The 22,002-nt window shown below is 38.5% G+C and overlaps 1 protein-coding gene across 4 annotated transcripts in view; it reads left to right on the top strand.

Moving 5' to 3' along the window:
* The first annotated feature begins 2,231 nt into the window (after window positions 1-2,231).
* Window positions 2,232-22,002, top strand: part of NSMAF (neutral sphingomyelinase activation associated factor) — an 81,545-nt gene continuing 61,774 nt past the window's right edge. The window contains exons 1-2 of one of the 4 annotated variants that reach the window (XM_073229567.1): window positions 2,232-2,523; window positions 18,492-18,581. In XM_073229567.1, the coding sequence (XP_073085668.1) occupies window positions 2,468-2,523; window positions 18,492-18,581 (146 nt within the window). In that variant the 5' untranslated portion in view covers window positions 2,232-2,467. Of the gene's footprint in view, window positions 2,524-2,766; window positions 2,926-18,491; window positions 18,582-22,002 lie in introns of those variants that run through there. The other 3 variants (XM_073229565.1, XM_036997996.2, XM_073229566.1) reach the window with 3 other exon arrangements.

Here is a 22,002-nt window from a genome sequence, read left to right as displayed (position 1 = left end):
ATGAGGAAGTTTCTACCTCAGCTCTCTCTTTATTCTCCACAAACACAAACTCTTTGACAGCAGAAGTATCTATCTTTTGAGCTATTGTTCAAGAAAATCCTTTTGAGCTAGTTTCTTCCCCTCCCCCTGTCAAAGATAAAGCCAGGGAAGTGAAAAATTACACAGGGTTGATCAGCATAAATGCTGTATCTCTATCTGCGATTATCACCTCACAAGGACTGGAAACAGAAATCCTATCCTTCCTGATAATTACATTTCAAAGGAATGGCTTCCAAGTCCTTGGGAAAGGTGTTGTGAGTTGTAGGACATACTTGTACATCTCAAAGGTGCAGAGAAAGAATTCACAATTCTAAGCCCATTTTAGTAAATGCTCTTAAGAAAGAGCAGTCAAGGGCTTAAGCCAGGTATTGGCTAAAACAAACAGTGAATTCTCTGGCAGCCTTGAGTTTTCTCAGGCAGAGACTGGAGGTGGTCCTACGGTCATCCTAGGGGTGAGAACTGGGGCTGTTGGAAGCTGTTAGTGTTTAAGTCTTTTACATGTGGAAAGGGTAGTGGACAAAATCATTTGTGCTTAGAGTCTGCAGTTTTTATAGGCCAAGTTTGAGGAAAGGAGCCTGGCTAGAGTTCTGCCAAGGACAGAATCTTTGTCACTTTCCACCTACCAGGATCACACAATCTTTAAAGTTTAACGAAAGAACACCTGCATGTTATTATCTTGCCTTATTCTATCCAAGTGATTTCTCTCTTCTGAACTCATAGAATCTATTATATTACTGTTCATATAGAAAGTTATTGTCATAGCTCTTGGTAACTTCTCACTATCTTACCTCATTGTGAACTTGCTCATGTACTTGTCGTGGTTATCTGACTAGATTACAGTTTACTCCAGGAATATTGACTGAATGTCGCTAACTAATCTTTTTATAGTTAATAGGTCCTGTGCAGCACTTGGTCACATGGGATTCACTCCAAGTCACAGTGTACCTATGCACCTTCACTGGTTCCAAAAAATTGTAATAGGCACCCCACTTTATGTATGTCATTTTTCCAGTGCTGTCAAGTTCAATAAGACCCAGATCCAGCTTTTATTCTTGGCTTCCCCACCTTCTCGTAAGAGTACAGACATATACTAAGAGCTGAAATACACATTCACCCTTGCAGCTTTTAAAAAAATAACCCTGCAGAACCCAGTCTGTAAGACAGTATTAGATGTGTCAGCATATATACATTTCATGTTTGTTATTCAAAAATCCCTCAAAGGTAAAACAATCAGAGGCTCATTTTCAGGGTGTTCTAAGGATTCATAACCACAATGAGTTACCACTCACACCCACTAGGATAGTTAGAATAAAAAAGTCAGAGAAGTGTTGGCAAGGATGTGAAGAAATCAGAACTCTTACACACTGCTGGTGGAAATGTAAAATGGTGCAGTCACTTTGGAAAACAGCTGGCAGTTTCTCAAATGTTTAAACGATTACTGCATGACCAGCAATTCCACTTTTAGGTATGTAGTCAACAAAAATGAAAACATGTCCATACAGACACCTACACAAATGTTCATAGCAGCATTATTAATGACAGCCAGAGTTTAAACAACTGAAATGTCCATCGGCTAGTGAACAAATAAAATCTGGCATATCTGTACAATGGAATACTCTGCAGCTATCAGTAGGAAGGAAGTACTGATACATGGATGAATCTTGAAAACACTTTAAATGATAAAAGCCAGGCATGAAAGGATACATATTGTATGATTACATTTACATGAAACGGCTGGAATAGGCAAATTTAGAAGCAGAAACTTGATTACTATTTGCTAAGGGAAAGAGCTGGGGGCTAGGCGGGTAATAACCAAAGGGTATTGGTGGCGGGCGGGCAGGTTATAACTAAAGGGTATATGTTTCTTCTTGAGATGAGGTAATGTTCCCAAATCATACTGATCGTGGTACATACCTGTGCATACTATAAACCAGTGAATGGTACACCTTAAATGGGTGGATTGCTTGGTTGTATCTCAAGAAAGTTGTCAGATTAAAAAGGCATGCGACCCACTATTTCAACTACGAAGACACTAAGGGCCCCAAATATTATTTCGCATCCCCGTGGCCGACAACGTGGTTTAATTTACGGACAAACATCCGTTTTCAAGCTTAAAATCCTAATGGAGCCGCGCAGTGGTTGGTAAAGGGGCGAATGATCAGTGCGCAAGGACAGATCCTAGGCGGGCCGCCGGGACTCCGCGAGCACCTGCGGCGGCCTGGGTTTTGGGGCGCCTCGGGTCACCGCGCGCCCCTCCTCCGGGCCTGAGTCACGGCACCGCGAGTCCCCACGCGGAGATGCCGCGGTGAGCGGCCGGGACGGGCCGTCGGCTGCCGAGCTGCGCCGCGCGGGAAGCTAGGCCGGCAGGCGCACTGCCCTCCCGCGGGCCCCCGCGCGCCGCGCGCGCCCCCGGCCCTGCCCGCCCTCCATGGCGTTCATCCGGAAGAAGCGGGCGCTGCAGCTGCAACTCTACTCCAAGGAGAGGTGAGCGCCCGGCCCGGCGGCGGGGAGGGTCAGCGGCAGGAGTGGGCTGCCGGCCGGAGCCCTGCGGAGCGGGGCCCGGCATGGGGCCCGGCGCCGCGAGTCTGGAGGGCCGCAGCCGGAGCCTGGCGGCCGCGGCCCGGCTCACCCGGAAGAGGCCGCGCGGGGACGCGGCAGGCGCGCCGGCGGGCGCTCCCTGGAGGGGCGAGGTGGGGGCGCGGGAGCGGGCTCGGCGGATGCCTGCCCCCGGGTGGCGTGCCTTGGGCCTGAGCCCTCGGGCCCGCGCCGGCGAGTTGTGCCACCCAGGCGGCCCCGCGCAGCTCGGCGACCACCCAGCCTGCGCGTGGCGGACGCTGGTGCCTCACATCGCTGCGCGTGGTGTTTGCCAACTTCTCCAGACATAAAGTAAAATGCCTAACTAACTCTGGGCCGGGAGGAGGGCCTCAAGAAAGGCCCTCTTCTTAAAAGAGCTGAGGGCCAACCCCCCAAACATTTTCTACCGAGCAGTGGACGTTATAATTGTATTTGAAGGCTTTCTATTGGAAATTGTATAGCTGTGAGGCACAGCCGTGTTTATCACTCGCATTCCAGTGAGGATTTGGGGTCCCACGACCAGAAACTAAACGGACTCAGCAGTGCCCTTTGAGAGTTTCTGATTCTCCGGCCCCGAGGGAGGTCTCTGAAGAAGGCTCACTTCTGCTCTAAGTGTACTTCCTAATGCCTCTGGTGACAGACCGAAACGGCTTGCTGATCTGGGGTTTGTGGTCCCAGGTGCCAAAAGGAACTGGAAATGAATTATTCTACAAGTACTACTTCGGTTGTGGGAACTAGGTATTTCGCAGGGCTGCTAGCATGTCACGTTGTTGTGTGATCAGTGGACACCAACAAAGCAGATTACATATGGAAATGCAAATGTAGACTAACTTTAAGGTTTATGTGATCTTGCAGCATCCGCACTTGTTTTATAGGTGTTGACTTGACCCCTTTGATCCAAACATTCAGATCCCTTTCTAATCTCTGGTGTCTGAAATTTCATTTTGCACTATAGAGAAGATAGCGTACACCAAAAAATTAATCTTGGGTATGGATTCAAAGAACATGTTTGGTAGTGTGATTAGATTTTATCTACAGAAAACTTCGTTTAAATTAAATAATAAATGGACCGTAAATGAAGCAGCACTCGCTTGTAGAGGCTCTCTGACCTTGTTTATAATGCTTGTTTCATGTGAAAAGAGCTTGAGGGAAAGAGTTTCTTTGTTTGGTGCTAACAACATTGAGACTAGTAGTATTCTGTATTAAATGTTCAAATTTACATTGTAAGAGCTTCAGAACACTTGAATTGCCATCATGTTCTACGATCTAATAGTAATTTGTAACAATTCTATGGACTCCTTGATATACAGGAAGACCTGTGTTCTTTAGAACTGCCAGTTATTTTGATAGCAGTAATTTGTGTTTAATTGGTTAGCTTGTATAGCTCTTGCATGTCACACAAATCTTACAGGCTGCACTTATATTTCTCTGTATAATCTACTTCATTGGTATCCATTGATCAGACAATGTGACCACTAGTACACTCCGGGATAACTAGCTTTCAGAACCAAAATGTTTATTCATCATCAGGAAGCAGCAACTGTTCCTGGGAATCAGTAATCTGAAAAAGTTGGTGCCACATATTTTATGTTTACTTGAATTCCACTTGCTGACTGTTCAGATTCCTTAATGCTCTGCTCCTTGGCTTTGCAACCATGTGCCGATGGGCAAATGCTAACCAGGATGGCATCCATAGGATAGCCAATTTGAATGACAGGGAATCTGCCTCAAAATCAGATGTGGGTTAGAATCACTCAGCCTTTTTAAAAATCTTAGAATTCACTCTGAAAGACAAGAATATTTTAAACCAACTATTTTGGGCCCCAAATCTACTATTTCTGTACAGATTTTCCCTGGCTCATCCCTTTGTTAGCAAATGAACACGAGTTAGCAAAATGATTGATACAGGTCATTGTCTCTATCATGCCCAAGAGAAGTGTTACTTTCCTTGGAACTGTTGCAACGGGTTACCCATGAAAGCCTTCTCTTCAGAGTTGTGAGTTCATTGGCCTCTCTCAAGTTGCTTTAGAAGTTTTAGATTCTACTTCTATCAAACAATGACCCCAGAAAAGGGAAAAACTTGAAGTTAGCATTTATTTTTCTTGGTGTTAAGTTGATACTACTGCATTTAGAGTAAGTGATAACTTCTGCAAAAGTAGAAGCAGACAGACGGTGGGGAGATTCTTGGATTAGTGGATTAGACCAAGGTGGCTGCAGAAAGAAAAGTAGGTGGATTTTAAATGTTTTTAGGAGGTAGAATTGACAGGTCCTAGTGTGATGGATTGCATGTAAGAGATAATAGAGGAATAATCCCAGCTAGAGTTCTCAGATAAAATAAGGGCCAGATGAACAAAAAAAATACCTTTTAGTATAAGTATGTCCCATGCAATGTTTGCTACATAGTTATGCTAAAAATTATTTGTAATTTATCTGAAATTCAAATTAAACTAGCATCCTGTATTTTTATTTGCTAAACATAGCAGCCCTACTCTCAGGTTTCAGGTTTGAACAATTGTACAGTGGTGCCCTTTATTGGTGATGTTTATACAGAAATGCTTTGATGATTTTCAGTATTAGAGAACAGACAGTAACTTGACCATGCAAATTAAGTGCACTAGTATCCTGATTAAGGTTTAGATGGTGAGAACTATGTTGATGTTACTGTTTTTTTTAAAATGTCTTATGCAGGTATTAATGAAGATAAATTTAACAATTTTTTAAGTTAAGGTATCATTGATATACAATCTTATGAAGGTTTCACATGAGCAACATTGTGTTTTCAACATTCAGCCATATTATCAAGTCCCTCCAACCCCATTATAATCACTGTCTATCAGTGTAGTAAGATGCCACAGTGTCACTACTTGTCTTCTCCATGCTATACTGCCTTCCCCCGACCTACCCATTTTGTGAGTGCTAATTATAGTGCCCCTTAATCCCCTTCTCCCTTCCTCCCAACCCCTCCCCTTTGGTAACCACTAGTCCCATCTTGGAGTCTGTGAATCTGCTGCTATTTTGTTCCTTCAGTTTTTGCTTTGTTCTTGTACTCCACAGATGAGTGAAATCATTTGGTACTTGTCTTTCTCTGGTTTATTTCACTGAGCATAATACCATCTAACTCCATCCATGTTGTTGCAAATGGTAGGATTTGTTTTCTTCTTATAGCTGAATAATACTCCATTGTGTATATGTACCACATCTTTATCCATTCATTTACTGATGGACACTTAGGTTGCTTCCATGTCTTGGCTATTGTAAATAGTGCTGCAATAAACATAGGGGTGCATATGTCTTTTTGAATCTGGGATGTTGTTTTCTTCCAGTAAATTCCTAAGAGTGGAATTCCTGGGTCAAATTGTATTTGTGTTCTTAGTTTTTTGATGAATCTCTGTATTGCTTTTCACAATGGTTGAACTAACTTACGTTCCTACCCACAGTATAGGAGGGTTCCCCTTTGTCCACCTCCTCGCCAGCATTTGTTTTTCCTTGTCCTTTGGATGTTGGCCATCCTAACTGGTGTGAAGTGATATCTCATTGTGGTTTTAATTTGCATTTTCCTGATAATTAGTGATGTGGAGCATCTTTTCATGTGCCTGTTGGCCATCTAAATTTCTTTGGAGAAGTGTCTGTTCAGATCCTCTGCCCATTTTTTAATTGGGTTATTTGTTTTTTGGGGGTTGAGGCATGTGAGCTCTTTATATATTTTGGATGTTAATCCCTTATTGGATAAATCATTTATGAATATATTCTCCCATACTATAGATTACCTTTTTGTTCTGCTGATAGTGTCCTCTGCTGTACAGAAGCGTTTTAGTTTGATGTAGTCCCATTCATTCATTTTTGCTTTTGTTTCCCTTGCCTGAGGAGATGTATTCAAGAAAAAAATCACTCATTCTTCTAAGAGTTTATGGTTTCATGACTTACATTAAGGTCTTTCATCTGATAAATGAAACAAATTTTAAAAGACGATTCACATGCCTTTCATGTGTACAGTGGATTAGCAGAGGGAGGTATTTTATAAACTTGCTATTTAATATATTTCTAATTGTTAAATATTTTTTATCTTCACATCTAGGAGTGGTGTGTTAGGACTCCAGCTATTTTCTTCTTACTGGTGCAGAAATTTAGATTGTTGAGGCATATTCCTACTGGAGGAGCATCACAGTTTTCTCTGTATAATGAATGTCACACAAACTAGCTGCGGTTTATAAGCTGTCATCGAGGTATAACATTAGTGATCATGAATTCTGTATTGGGTGGACCCATATATTATATTTATCATTTCACAGACATTTCTTAGACTCCAACTTTGCTTCAGACATTCTGTGTGTATATTCTCTTGGTTATGCTGATCTTAAATTTATTGGCTGATAATGAACCTTTTACTTAATTTGTTATCAATTGAGTCTGTATTCATTATACTAAAAATACCTGTTGAGAGGGCAGAGTGATTTGTTATGTACTCCTGTTTATTCTTTCATTTCTGAGAATGATCACCTTATTCTTTTAATCCCTTTATGGATCCAGGTGTTGGAAATGGCAATAAACTATAGAATCAGCACTCCTTAGGAATGCTGATGGATCCAAAGAAATCTATTCAATTATAACTTTAAAAAAAAAGGTTTATTTTTCTCACATAACAACAGCAAAAAACAGTGGCAGAGGAAATAAATGTTGCAAATATTTTTATTAACTTGAAATTTACTTTGGCTTTACCCAAAGTACATTATTAGCGAATTGCCTTATTCCCATATAACTGTCACAAAGTAACTTCATCCAAAATGGCTAATATTTAAGAGGACACAGGATCTACTCATAAATGGATTTTAAATGTTTTTGCTATATGATTTTCATTTAAAAATGTTTTTTAAATGATATAAAATAGGAATGAGCATTTATTGAATTCACTGCTTAATTTTTTTCTAAATATCACTGCAATTTCATTTTTTACCCATCAGATGTTCTGAATTGTGTCTTAATATTTCTAACTCATAGATTTTGAAAATTATCTTTTTTATTTTTTAACCTGTGTTCAGTGAATAAAGTCTGTATAATCCTAGTTCTGTGGATTTATGTATTATGACTTCATGTGTAGTCATTTCTCACAACTGTCTGATGTGAGGTTGAAAGTAGATGTACATTAATATTGGTACAATATTCTATATATGTATTTATAACACTAAGCTTGTTAATTATGTTTAGATCTGTTTCCTTAATGAAATTTTTCTGATTAATTTATCAGTTACTGGGAGATGTTTCATGCTGCACATTTTGCCTTGTATTTCTATCACTCTTTGCTATATATATTTTTGGGTGTGTTATTTAAGTCTGTATAATTTAGAATTGCTATCTTCTTAGTGAATTAGCTATCTCATCAATATATAATGGCCTACTTCTAATCATCCCTTTTTTTCTATTTTGTCTAATATTAAGATTTCTTTTGGTTATTTGCATTATATGAAATTTTTCCTCCTTTTCTTTTTCTTTTTTCGGTGACCTTAGGTTTTAGGTCTGTTTCTTATAAACAGCTTATAGCTAGGCTTTTTAATAATTCATTCTGACAATTTTTTCTTGACAGATTAGTCCATTTACATTTATTATTAGTACACATTTATTTGGATTTATTTTTTTAATATTGTTCTTTAATTTTATCTTTTGTCCTTCATTTGGATTAACTAAGACCCCTGTTCCCTTTCATTTTTCCTGAGAAGTATGGAAGGTCTCTGTTCTGTTTGTTTTTCTAGTGCTTACCCTTGAAATTTTAATATTTATACTCCAACTTAAAGTCTGAAGCTAATCATTTGCTTTACCCTACTCCCTAACTATATAAAGGCCTTAGAATACTTAAAAACCCTACTCTACTTAGAAACCTGTTATCCCATCTGACATTATAATCTGTTATTGTCCAGTGTTTTTAATCTGTATTTTTAATCCAATATTTAAATCTACAAATGAGACATTATAAAGGTCTAGTTAATGATTGTATAGTTTTACTTGCATATTTACAACTATCTTGGTTCACCATTCCTTTTGCATATATATCTTCCCTATGGAATTGTTTTCTCTTTTCTGAAAAATACCCTCTAGGAGTCCCCTCCTAAGGGTCTGATGGTAGTAAATTATGTTTGCTTTTGTCTGTCCAAACATGTCCTTACGTTGCTCTTTTTTTAGAAATCATTTTTGTTAGATGTATACTTTACTCAGCATTTAGAAGGTTGTACACACAAAGGCAAATGGCCAGGGAATATGTACCAGACTTGCTGGAGCAGCATTCAGTGGAGAAAACTCAACAGAGCAAAAGTTAGTAACAGATGTGCCATGCCCTGCTTGTGTAGCACCTAGGTACCTGGCAGGTCAGGCTTCAGATTCCAGGAGAAACCTGCATTGCATGGAGAGACCAGCAGCCAGGATACAGTAGCGCTACACTGGATGGAACTTTGGCTTACCGCACCCAACTTGAGTTTGCAAGAGTGGGTTGGTCTCACCTCTTCCCTGGCTTGACTGGGGCTGTCTAAGCCTTGCACTTGAGTCTGTAGGATAATGACAGGATAGGGGCAGGATTTGTTGTCCTCGTGTTCACGGTTAGGGACTCACCCCTGCCCTCTCTGGTGTAGTTAAGGACAGGGTCCAAGCCTTGTGGGTTGACCAGAACTGTTGCCTTTAACATGAGGCCATAGCAGGTTTTCCATAGAACTTTGCAAGAGACTGCCTTCTTTTCTGAGAGCACAGCCTACAACAAACCCGTATTTTTCAACTCGAATTATTCTTTGTAAGCAATCTGTCTTTTCTCTGGCTGCTTTCAAGATCACTTCCTTGTAGTGTTTTGCTGTTTGTCTATATAGAGAGATTTCTTTTTATCTACCAGGTGTTCTTTCTTAAAGCTGAAATAGTTTTGGAAAATTTGGAGTTAAGGCCTTTAGTTCCTGGAATATTGCCTTTTTTTTTTTAAGGTTTTTTTTTATTAACGTATCATTTATAAACACTCTTATGAAGGTTTCACATGAAAAACACTGTGGTTACTACCTTCACCTATATTATCAAGTCCCCCCCACAATACCCCATTGAAGTCACTGTCCGTCAGTGTAGTAAGATGCCACAGCGTCACTACTTGTCTTCTGTGTGCTACACTGTCTTCCCTGTGACCACCCCCCACACCATGTGTAGTAATCATAATACCCCTCTATTACCTTCTCCCTCTCTCCCCAGCCACCCTCCCCCACCCTTCCCCTTTGGTAACCACTAGTCTCTTCTTGGAGTCTGTGAGTCTGCTGCTGTTTTGTTCCTTCAGTTTTTCTTTGTCATTTTACTCCACAAATGAGGGAAATCATTTGGTTCTTGTGTTTCTCCACCTGGCTTATTTCAGTGAGCATAATGCCCTCTAGCTCCATTCATGTTGTTGCAAATGGTAGGATTTTTTTTCTTCTTATGGCTGAATAATATTCCATTGTGTATATGTACCACCTCTTCTTTATCCATGCATCTACTGATGGACACTTAGGTTGCTTCCATATCTTGGTTATTGTAAATAGTGCTGCGATAAACATAGGGGTGCATATGTCTTTTTGAATCTGAGATCTTTCTTTGGGTAAATTCCTAGGAGTGGAATTCTTGGTTCAAATGGTATCTCTATTTTTAGTTTTTTGAGGATCCTCCATACTGCTTTTCACAATGGTTGAACTAATTTACATTTCCACCAGCAGTGTAGGAGGGTTCCCCTTCCTCTCCATCCTCACTGGCATTTGTTGTTCCTTGTCTTTTCGTTGTTGGCCATGCTAACTGATTCTCTCCATTTTTAAATGTCTCATGACTCTTCAGTATCTATCTTTATATTTCTGTGCTTCATTGTGCGTTATTTAATTCCATTTTACAATTTACTGATTTTTTCTCTAGTTGCCTAATTTGCTGTCTCTCCCATTAGTTTGAATTTTAATTACAAATATATTTTGAAATTTCTGTTCTATTTGGGTCATTTATGACTGGTCATTCTTGTTGAAAATCTGTTCCTTTGTTACACTTTTGATGTCTTTCTCTTTCTTTAAACTTATCTATTGGCATGATCAGATACAGAAAATAAGTTATCTGTGGCCTTGACAGGTTTGATTAAGTATTTGGTTGTTTGTGTTGACCCTCCTTTAATAATTTTATTTCCTCACTTTCTTTTTAGATTTTTGATTGTGGGCTCTTGTTCCTTGGAAGCTTATCCTTGGGAATTCTGGCAGGCCTGGATTTAAAGTGAATGTTTCCATAAAGTATTTGCATTTATTTCTGCCTGGGTTGGCAGGAGACACCAAATTGGTTTGTCTTGAGTTTTGTTGGGCTAAACAGGTAGTGTGAATTCCCAAAAGTGTGTCCAAGCAGGCTTGTGGTTTCCAGATACTCAAGGGAGACTTATTTTGCCCCCAGCCCAGAGTAAAGACCACTCTCTCCCTGTAGGGAAGGTCATGTGGGTGGTTTTTATTTCCTCCCTGGAAAGCTGGTACCTTTAGGCATCTTAGCTTTTTCCACATCCCTCACAATGATTGTCCCATCAGGCCACATGGCCCTAAAGATTTCAGGCTCTTTATTACTCAGCATTGTTCAAAGCTACCAGGAGAAAAGACTGTCCTGTGCCTGCTAACTTCTCTCTTCTAAGACTTTCCCTTACTTTTCCATCACCTCAGCCAAGCGTTTGAAAAGAGTTTTTCATATTTATCCAGCAGTTTTAGAGGATCTGTATTGAGATTGTTTCTTTGACTTCAAAACTACAATAATGCCTGAAAGAGGATTCCTGCTGATTTCTATAAATCCACTAGTTAAGAAGGGCTTTTGAGGTAATATAATCTGGCTTCCTCTACTCAGTTTTGTAATTGAGCCCTAAGTAAGTAATGTGATTTGACTAAAAGTCCAACTGCCAAGTCACTGCTGAATTAAGGCTAGAACAATATTCTCTGATCCAAGTCCAGCCCCTTTCCCACCATAATATGCTGCTTCTGTTTTTAAAGATAGGCCAGTGCTCATTTTTATGGTATCTCTGAAATTCAGAATGGTTCAGGAATAATCAAAGCCTGGTTTATGTAGATACTAGAACCTCGTTACTCAAAGTGTGATCTGGGCCAGCAGTGTTAGCATTGCCTGGCAGCTGGTTAGAAAATGCAGAATCTCACCACCCCAGATCTACTGCACCAGAATCTGTATGTTAACAAGAATCATAGGTGATTGTGTATAGTTTGAGAAGCACTGTTCTAGAGAATAGTAATTAGCATTCATCTTGTCCCTTTATTTGTTCATTTAGTTCCTTCATGCTACACTTCTTTGTTTGTCTTCTTGATAGTATAGAAAAGGCTTGTGGAAGCATCATCCTTTAGGAAATTGAAAGACTTTGAGAGCACAGGTGATATTGTTACCATTTGTTCTCATAGACAGATGAGACTTGCAAATAGAAACAACTGGCTTTATGGGTGGTGTCAGTAAAAGGAATTTCTATACCTGAACCATCCTGCCACAGGAAGTGACTGCATCTCACATATTCAGAGCAGAGTGGAATTTCCTAGAGCCTGGCTGAGTGATAAGAGACAGCTTTAACCTTACTCCCAAGAGAAGGGATCCAAAGGCCAGATGAAGTAGGGAAATTGGTTACAGTGGAGGACAACAGGCATGGGATGAAATGCTACTCCAGGGGAGGAGGGACTAGTAATTTACATGAAAAAACAATTGGTTTGAGTACTAGAAATGATAGTCACTCAGATGCTCAATACAAATGTGCAGAATATGGATAATAAAAGGAGTCCAATTTTATTCCGAAAGAGGATTAATGTGTGTTTTAGCTATCACTGCAGCTTGTTAAGATGGGACTGACAATGAGAATCTGGTGCTGACAAATGGCAGAGCTATTGAAAAGGACCTGCTAGGAGATGAGGCACTGGGCTCTGAATGTCCAGGCGACAGGCATCTGCAGGGAATCCATGAGCCAGAGAGAGAAACTCAGAGAACTCCTTGGAAAGAGGAACAGAGATAACAGAAATGCGTTCTTCCCTCACAGGCTACCTGCGTGGGTGTGTACCTGATAGAGACGAAAACAGGAAGTAGCAATACAGAAAATGATGGGCGGCCTTACTTAACCAATGCTTAGTGAGATATAATTATAGTTCTTTGGCCTCTGTTGTTGAAGTTTTCATTTATCTTAAGGCAGAGAACTTGAGAACTTTACAAAACTCTGAATATTAAAGACAAATCCATAAACCAAGCAGTAATAACAGCAACCTTCAGGAAAAGTAATCCTATCAAGTTATTTATTGTTGAGGCCTAGTGGGATTAGGAAGGATCTGTCATACATAGAATCTATATTTTTCAGAAGGCATATATTTAAAGTTTCAAGAGAAAAATAGTTAGGTGTTATTGATCCAGAAAGTTTGCCAAACTATCAGAAATATAATTCAGAACATCCTATGTAAATGTTCTTTGGTGAAGAGTTACAGAAAATCAGACAAGCAAATAAACATAGATGGTTATATAGGTAGTGTTCCTCCGAGTTTATATTTTTAAAAATATAAGCAAGAAGGTCACCAGCCAAGGACAGATTAAAAGGATTTAACAGACCCGCACAATTAGCACTATGAAAATTAAAACACCAAATGAGTGGTGGCCTTTAAAAATGCACTATAGATTAAAACAATTCTAAGCCTCCTGAAGTTGTGTTTAAAGGCTGCTGCCCAGGGCCAGCCCAGTATGTTAAATGATTTATGACAGAGAAAGTAGCTCTTTCTTTGTCCTTTGTTAATGATGTGGAGCATCAGACTGAAAGTGACAGAATAACCTTTCAGAAAATGGGTGCAGATTTAAAGGGCACCCATGTGCTTACGTGTCTGGAAGAGTTTGAGTTTGGAACCACAGAATTGTTTCAGTGATCTAGGAACTTTGAAAGGTGCAGAAAGAACACATGAGCAAAAAAGTAGGTTTAGTGCTAATTCTACATCAGACAGATTATTTATAATCTAGAAGCTGTTGTCACCAGTCTCCAGCGTGAATTCCCTATGAAGTCATACCATGCTAACCGTTTTTGATAGAGTTCTGACTGGTAGTTCAGGGAGATGCAGTATTTAGTTCATGTGAACTTTGGCAAAGCATAGGATTTGTTTTTGTGGTATCTTAATAGCAGAATTGAGAAAAGAGAAGTTAAAATAGTAAATGTGGAGTATTTGTTCGAATGCCTATTCAGAGGTTGCTATCAAATGTACCACCCGAGGAGGTTTCAGTGGTGTTCTTGACCTTGGCTGTTCAACACTTTTCTTAATGTTGTCCTTGTTTCAGAAGCCATTTAAAGAAGCTTACAAAAATGCCTACTTTAGTTAAACCAACTCTCTAGGTGATGGGGTCACTACAGTCTAGCTTTATCCAAGGTAGTGCTGGGGTGTGCAGAGTAGAGATGGCAGAAACCCGACACCTGGGCCCTTTGCTCTGCCTGTGTGCACATCACTGAGGCATCATGGCATTGTCGCCCTCTAAGCCTATGGTGCAGCCTCCGCACCACAGTGAGGCCTGCTTCAATCTCCAATCTGGAGAAATAATTGACTAGCAAAATCTTCTGGCTCCAATATAAATACTATTCATCCACACAGAGTTAATGTTGAGTGGGCATGAATGCAAGGTTATGCTGCGGGCTGCCTCCAGTGAATTTATTTTATGTTGCTGATTAGTGTTGAACAGTATGCTTTAAAGTTTAGGTGAGATGACGATGAGGCAGAATCTTTTTAGGAAGTTAAGTTGCTTTTTAGAGTAAATTATCTAAAAAGAGTACCACCACCTTTCTGTAAAGATGTATTAAGCTGAGGAAAACCAGGGGCAGGGCCAGGAATCTCCTAAAGAGAGATTTACAGGCTGATACAATGCTAGTGAGTGAGATTATAAGATTATAAAAGCAATTTTAATTTTTTTTTAAGTCTGGAAACTTTTACCTTATTATAGACCGTAGTTTGAAAATCATCATTCAAAACACCATGAAACTTTATTGTAATAATTTTTACATACAAAATCTTTAAAGCGGGTATAAATGGATTCTTCAGCAAAAATAAAAAAATTAACAGAATCTAAGTTCCTGATCCTTTAATTTTTAATAATATGATTTAGTTATATCCCTTCACCATCTGTTTTTACATTTCTTACAAAATATGCATATTGGTATATTAAGGAGGATATAATTCATTTACCAAGTTGAATTCATTTCCTAGTTCTATAGTAGTTGATATGATTATTTTTTTTATTGTGGTATAAAACAAATAAGATGTACCATCTTAAGTGTTGACTATGTTCATATTATTGTCCAAAAGATCTCCAAAATTTTTTCACCTGGGAAACTGAAACTCTCTGAACAACTCCAATTTTTCTCCTACCCCCAGCCCCTGGCAACCATCATGCTGTTTTCTCTTAGTAAGAGTTTGATTACTTTAGATACTTCATGTAAGTGGAATAATTTGCTTTTCATCTTTTGTGACTGGCTTATTTCACCTAGCAGAATGGTTTGTCCATATTGTAAGCATATCACAGGATTTCCTTTTTAAAGGCTGGGTAATATTCCATTGTATGTATATACCACATTTTCTTCATTCCATCTGTCAGTGGACATTTGAGTTGCTTCTACCTCTTGGCTATTGTGAATAATGCTGCAGTGAACATGAATGTGCAAATATCTCTTGGACATCCTCATCCTGTTTTCAGTCTTTTGGATATATACCCCAGAAGTGGGACTGCTGGTAGTTCTGTTTTTAATTTTTTGAGGAAGCTCTATACTGTTTTCCATTATAGCTGTACCATTTTACAATTCCACCAACAATATACAATGGTTCTAATTTTTCCACATTCTCACCAGCATTTGTTCTTTTCTTTTTTTTTTTTAATAGCGTGTGCAGTGATATTGTGGTTTTGATTTGCATTTTCCTGATGATTACTGATGTTGAGTATCTTTTCATGTATTTTTTGGCCATTTATATATCTTCTTCAGACAAATGTCTGTTCAAATCTTTGGACCATTTTTTTAATTGGGTTAAATTGTTGTTGAGCTGTAAGAGTTCTTTATATATTAAAGATATTAACTCCTTATCAGACAAATGATTTGCAAATATTTTCTCCAGTTCTGTAGGTTGTTATCTCTTTCTGTTGACTGTTTTCTTTGCTACACAGAAGTTTTTACGTTTAACATAATCATGTTTATCTATTTTGGCTTTTTGCCTATGACTTTGGTGTCATAGCCAAGAAATCATTGCCAAATCCAATGTCATGAAACGTTCCCCTTGTGTTTTCTTCTAGGAGTTTTATAGTTCCTGGTTTTATATTTAGGTCTTTATTGAGTTAAATTTTGTATATGGTGTAAAGTAAGGATCCAACTTCATTCTTTTGCACATGGCTGTGCAGTTTTCCCATCACCATTTGGTGAAGAGACTTTTCCCATTGTGTGTGGCCTTGGAACCCTTGTCAAAAATCATTTGACCATATACACAAGGATTTATTTCTAAGTTCTCTATTCTGTTCCACTGGTGTGTGTTTATGCTTGTACCACATGTTTGATTACTGTAGCTTTATAATATGTTTTGAAATCAGGAACTGTTAGACTTCTAGCTATATTTTTCTTTCTTGACTATTTTGGCTATTTATTTAATTCAATATAAATTTTAGAATTTTTTTTCTATTCTACAGTAAGTGCCATTGATATTTTGTTAGGGATTGCACTGATATATGTAGATCACTTTGGGCAGTGTGGACATTTTAACAATTTTAAGGATAGGATTATATTTTAATAATTCACAGAAGAGGTGATAATCTATGAAGATTGCTTGTGCTTCACAGCAATAAAATTATGCCATTGTCTTTTTGAAGAATGCTTATTTTGCTTTACTCTCTAAGAGGAGGAGTGGGGAGATCAAGAGGGAGAAGGATGGTTTGTATAACTCCAGCCCAAGCAGAGGGTTTTGAGTCATTAAGACATAAGCTAAAAATAAGGGGCAAGTAAATAGTAAGTAACTCTATTATTTCAACCTTCCAGGAAATTATGATGCATTAAAGGACTGTTCCTGGTAATCCCAACTCTTGTGATTGTGTTGAAATTGAGAATAAGTATTAAGAGTGAGCATTTACATTGAGCTCTGGAATTTTAGCCTATGAGTAATTCTTGTTCAAGGATTTAAAAATGTATACCAGGTCAATAAAAGTCACCTATTATGTAAAGGTGGTTCCTGCTGTCATTGTTGTTAATTTATGAGTTACTTATTTATTTGTTTTGGTTCAGAATTTTTTTGTAATGAGCAGTATCTTCTATGCTCTGGATGTAATTTCTTCTTGGTAAGGATATTAATTATAGTCATTTGACCTTCTGTTCTCTGCATTGTCTCTAGTCCTTCAAGTTGGTTTCTGCTGCTTGTTTTGGTCTAGTTCTTTCTTGTTACAGGCTGGTGATCTTGGCTTGCCCATTTAAGTGTGAAATATGTAATTCTATGTCCCTGTGGACAGGCCTTTTCTATTGGGCTCACTATGGATGACGTTGTAGAGACCTGGCTCTTTCAGATACACTAGTGTGCATGTATTTTTTTTCTCTAGGGCTATCTAGTTTTTTCCAAAATAATTCAGCAGACTTCTGCTTGGATTGGTATATGTGTTTCTGCTCTTTGTTTAATCACCCTCTTTTCTTGCCATAGCCCTGTTCCCCAGTGTGCTTGGTGTAAATTTTTGTATAGAAAAACGCATGCGCCAGACTGAGGCAGGAATAACCATCAGGGGAAGAATCTGGGCTACTGACGTCATGCAGACTTTTAATATTCCTCACCATGCTTCATCCCTGCCTTCTTGTTACCTGATACCTGCAGTTTGGAACCTTCTGGAAGTCCTGTGACTTGACTTGGTTCTCTCCTACCTGGAACCTTTTCTGGAGACATTCCCTATTCTGGTTTCTGATCACTGCTCATTTCTCCCATCTGCTTTCCATTTCTGGCACATTTGTTGATAATATCTCATCTGCTTTTTTGTCTCTCCAATTTTCTTTGTTCTGTGGTTTTAACATTAAAAAATATTTTTGTATACATTTTAGTGACATTTCCAGAGGGTGCAGAAATAAAACATTTGCCATATTCAATCCAAGTATCTTCCTCCAGCACACCAGAAGTCAAGACCCATCTGAAGTCCTTCACTTTCCGTGAAGCCTTTTCCCCGTAAATCTAGATGCCATTGGTGTCCCTGGTCCTCACCACAGAGCACTTCCTTTCAGTTCTTTGCCATAAATGTGCTTCTGTGGCCATACTACTAAATTAATACTGTTGCTTATTAGCTTTTATTTTTTTAAGTTACACTTAAAACTTTAAAAGATCTATGTTTCAATCCCATTTAGTTCAGTTTACTTATTTATTAAACACTCGTTGTGTACAAAGCATTAGATTGGTTATTACAGGGGAATGTCTGCCTCTCAGAGGCACATGGCCTTGTGGGAGTACATGACATTGGAGTGGGGCGTGGGGTAGGAAAGGCGAGGTGAGGACACCCAGCGTGTCAGTCAGGGGAGACAGAGGATGGAAACTCTGTAGCTAGAAAAGCTCCATGCTTTGCTCAGGTAAGAATGTTTTATTTAGTGAAAATTGGGGTTTCTGTAAAGGAATAATAAATCCACCTGGTAAACAATTTTTTAATTTACATTATTTTAGGGACAGCCTGACAGGTCTGTCTGTTGCCTTCTCTCCAGTGGGTAGAAAGGAGTACCTGATATATAATGTACACTTAATAAGTATTTGTTGACTTGATGAATGGAAAAACACTTTGGTAATTAATGCTCTAAATATTCTGCTTTATATTTTTTCTTACATTCTCTTATTCTTATACTTCATAAAAAATAAGCATGAGGTTTTGTTTTGTTTTTCCAAATTTAGATTTTCCTTGCTCCTGCTTAACTTGGAGGAGTACTACTTCGAACAGCATATGGCGAATCACATTCAGTACAAGGGCAGTCAGAATGAAAGGTAAGGAAGATTTGGGGATCTTCAGACTAACAAACCTTTATGTTGTATGATATTTTTTAAATTAAGTATACAACCATACATATTTTTCCCCTTCCTTGGTGTTAGAAAAGTGATGAGAAAAGGGGAATTTATAAGTTGCTGTCATAACTTTAAATATTTTCCAAAACTGAGAAGTGGTGTGTACTGATTCCTCTAAGGTTGTGGATATCTTAAATCAGCTGGACAGGCTCTGATTCATGCCATCACTTTTTTCTTGCCTCCATTTTGGATTTGTACTCTCAGTGATTCAGATTATGGTGTTACAAAGTAATAATGATCATAAAACACCAGAGTGGTATAAAAATCAGTATTTTAAAAATGAATAATTTATTCTGAACTAAAAGCAAAATGAGTTTTCTCTGTATTTTAATACCTACTGCTTATTATATAAACAGATTCTGTTTCTTCCATCATACCTTTGAAAGCTATCTACAAAAGTATATGATGAAGTTTTTTGTTTAAAATGCCCACTTGGAACCAACAAAGATGAAAGTCATTCCAGCAAAAATGTATTGCTAATGATTTCCTTTGGGAATGTCATTTAACAACTTTATAAGCCATAGCTTAGAACATGCTTGATACTAGATAAACACTTTAATTTTTAGTGTTCTTCAGGTTTTAAACAAAAAGCAAAACCATGTAGTTAATACAAGCCACAGTAAAAATCAGCTGACTTTTTGTTTGGTAGTTTAGGACTTATCCTTTTCCTTAGTATTCATTCAAATTAGACAGTTCCTATTCCATGCAAGTAGCACCTACCTTTCTTACTCCTGAAATTTTGCTCTGTTCTTTTCCCTAATTCCATACTTTTTTTTTGTCTTCCAAATGCTTCTCTATCCTATATCATAATAATGTCTTGCTTAAAATTAAATACATTTGTGTATTATTAAAACACACATATAAGTTAGAAAATTGAACCCTGTTTTCGTAACTTCGGAGTTATTGTTGAGGTGACATGGTGCAGCCCCATGGAAGTGAATTTGGTAATATCAAGCAAGATTGCATGCACATTAACCTACTGATCTTGCAATGCTATTTCTATCACAAAGATACAATGGAAAAATATAAATGGACATATGTACAAGGTTATTTATAGAAGCTATTTGTAATAGCAAAGTATTGGAAATGATCCAATAGGGGGACTTACTGAATAAACTATGGAGTATGCACATAATGGAATACTATGCAACTGTATCAAAGGAATGAAGACATTCCATATATTGCCATGGAACATCTCTAGGAAGTATTAAATGCAAAAAGTAAGGGGCAGAATACTGTATGCTATCTTTCATATACAAAGGGGATAATTTTTTGTTATAGTTTTAAAAATATTACAATTATGTATTTTAAAAAGCATAATAAAAGCTAGTAGAAATGCTTATCTACACAGAAGAGGAAGAGATTGGGGGATAGCACGGAGATAACAACTGAACTTCTCCAAATATTATTTTATAACTGGTTATAGAAACATAGAAATATTTTATATGTATTTTAATACAGTATTAAATTTCAAGAGAAACAGTAAATCATAAAAACAAAAAGAAAGTGAAACAAATATACTTAAATATATAATGTTGGAGGGTTAACCATAGAGAAGAATTACTTTAGTCAGCTTTACAACATAATTTGTGTCTCTGTTGAGATATATCCTAAGTTGAAAATGAATTGCAAAACAGTTATAAACTGTTCTGGAACTAATGTTATTAATAATTTTGGTATTATTTTGAAACTGCTTTATGCACACATGCACATATATTTATGGAGTTAGATAAAGCAAATCAGTAATATGTTAACGACAAGACCAAAATTTTCAGTATAAAACAGATTCAAATCTAATACTAAAGGGGTTAAGTAAAAACCTTATGATCTTACATTTGAATTTGAGGTGCTTATGTGGATTCATATGCTTTTCTTTTAAAAGAAAGTATTTGCTAGCCCTTCTCCCTTTGAAAAGGCATAGAAACAACTCAGTGCAATGAGTACCAAGATTACGATCTCTGAATACCACTTCCCACTAAAAGGAATGAGGAGGATTGACATCAAAGATGGTGGCATGAGAGGTGAGACAGAGGCTTCCTCCTAAAACTTCATATATAATATGAAAATATAATTAATACAACTAATCCTGAAAGAGCAACAAGAAAGAGGGCTGCATCAGACTGCATACACCTGGAGAAAAGAATAAACCTCATGGAACAGGATAATATACCAAAGCAGTGGCCTGGCAGCATCTAAGCCCTTCCCCCACCACAGCTCACTGGTGGGAGAAAGAGAAACAGAGCAGGGAGAGAGAGGAGACCTGCGACTGCTGAACACCTAGCTCTGGAGATCTCTCTGGGGTGCAAACCTACGTTACATGGTGCTTTGGTGATTGGGGGTATTGGAAAGCTAAGACAGGTAGAATACCTGGAGAGACTGAGATTCCAGCCACTTGTGGAAAACGGGGATCCATATCCAGCTGCTCTGGGACAAAAGAAAGGCAGGCAGTCTGAGAGACTTCCTATCAGTGAGAGGACTGCTAAAGGGTCAAGGATTGCACAGAGCTTACTGCTCAGGAGAAAGGACAGGTAGACAAAATTGTCCAACTGCACCCTGCCCAGCAGGTTGGGAAATTTCATGATCTTCAGGTGTTCCAGCCTCTTGGCTGGCTACGCAGCTCCAAGGCCTCTGTCCATGATACACAGCCTGCTGCACCTTCCTCCCAGCCAGCCCACACCTGACTTGTAAACCAGCAAACTCTGCCTTGGTGTTCGACCAGCCAGAGGGAAGCCCCGCCAACAGCAGCTACAAACGCAAAGCATAGAGGCTTATACCTATGTGTTTGGCCCACTAGTTCTGGCAGTGGAGACAAGCATAGCAGCCAGAAAGCAGGAAACAGCTCTTTCCTCCCCGCAGGCACCAACACCGCTCCGCTGCAATCCCTGACATTGCTCCAGGGGCTGAGCATCTCCACAGAATAGAGCTTCTGGACACTAGGGGTGCCACATACAAATATGAAACATCAAAGGGACCTGGTTCAAAGCAAAATCATAAATACAGCAGAGGGAGAGTCAAATGAAATTGACCTCATGAATCTTCCTGAAAGAGATTTCAAAATAAAAATCATAAACATGCTCATGGAGGTACAGAAAAATATTCAAGAACTCAGGAATGAATTCTGGTCGAAGATCCAATCATTACAGAATACAGTATCAGAAATTAAACAGATAATGGAAGGTTATAAAAGCAGATCAGATACAGTGGAGGAGACGATAAATGAAATACAAATTAGAGAAGAGGAATGCACATGGACATACAGTGGGGAAATGACAGTCTCTTCAACAGCTGGTGTTGGCAAAACTGGACAGCTACATGCAAGAGAATGAAACTGGATTATTGTTTA

The sequence above is a fragment of the Manis javanica genome, chromosome 2, assembly GCF_040802235.1.
Source record: "Manis javanica isolate MJ-LG chromosome 2, MJ_LKY, whole genome shotgun sequence".
NCBI classification, from domain to species: domain Eukaryota; kingdom Metazoa; phylum Chordata; class Mammalia; order Pholidota; family Manidae; genus Manis; species Manis javanica.
The sequence above is the reverse complement of the archived record's forward strand: the minus strand, read 5'-3'. Positions and strand labels throughout refer to the sequence as shown.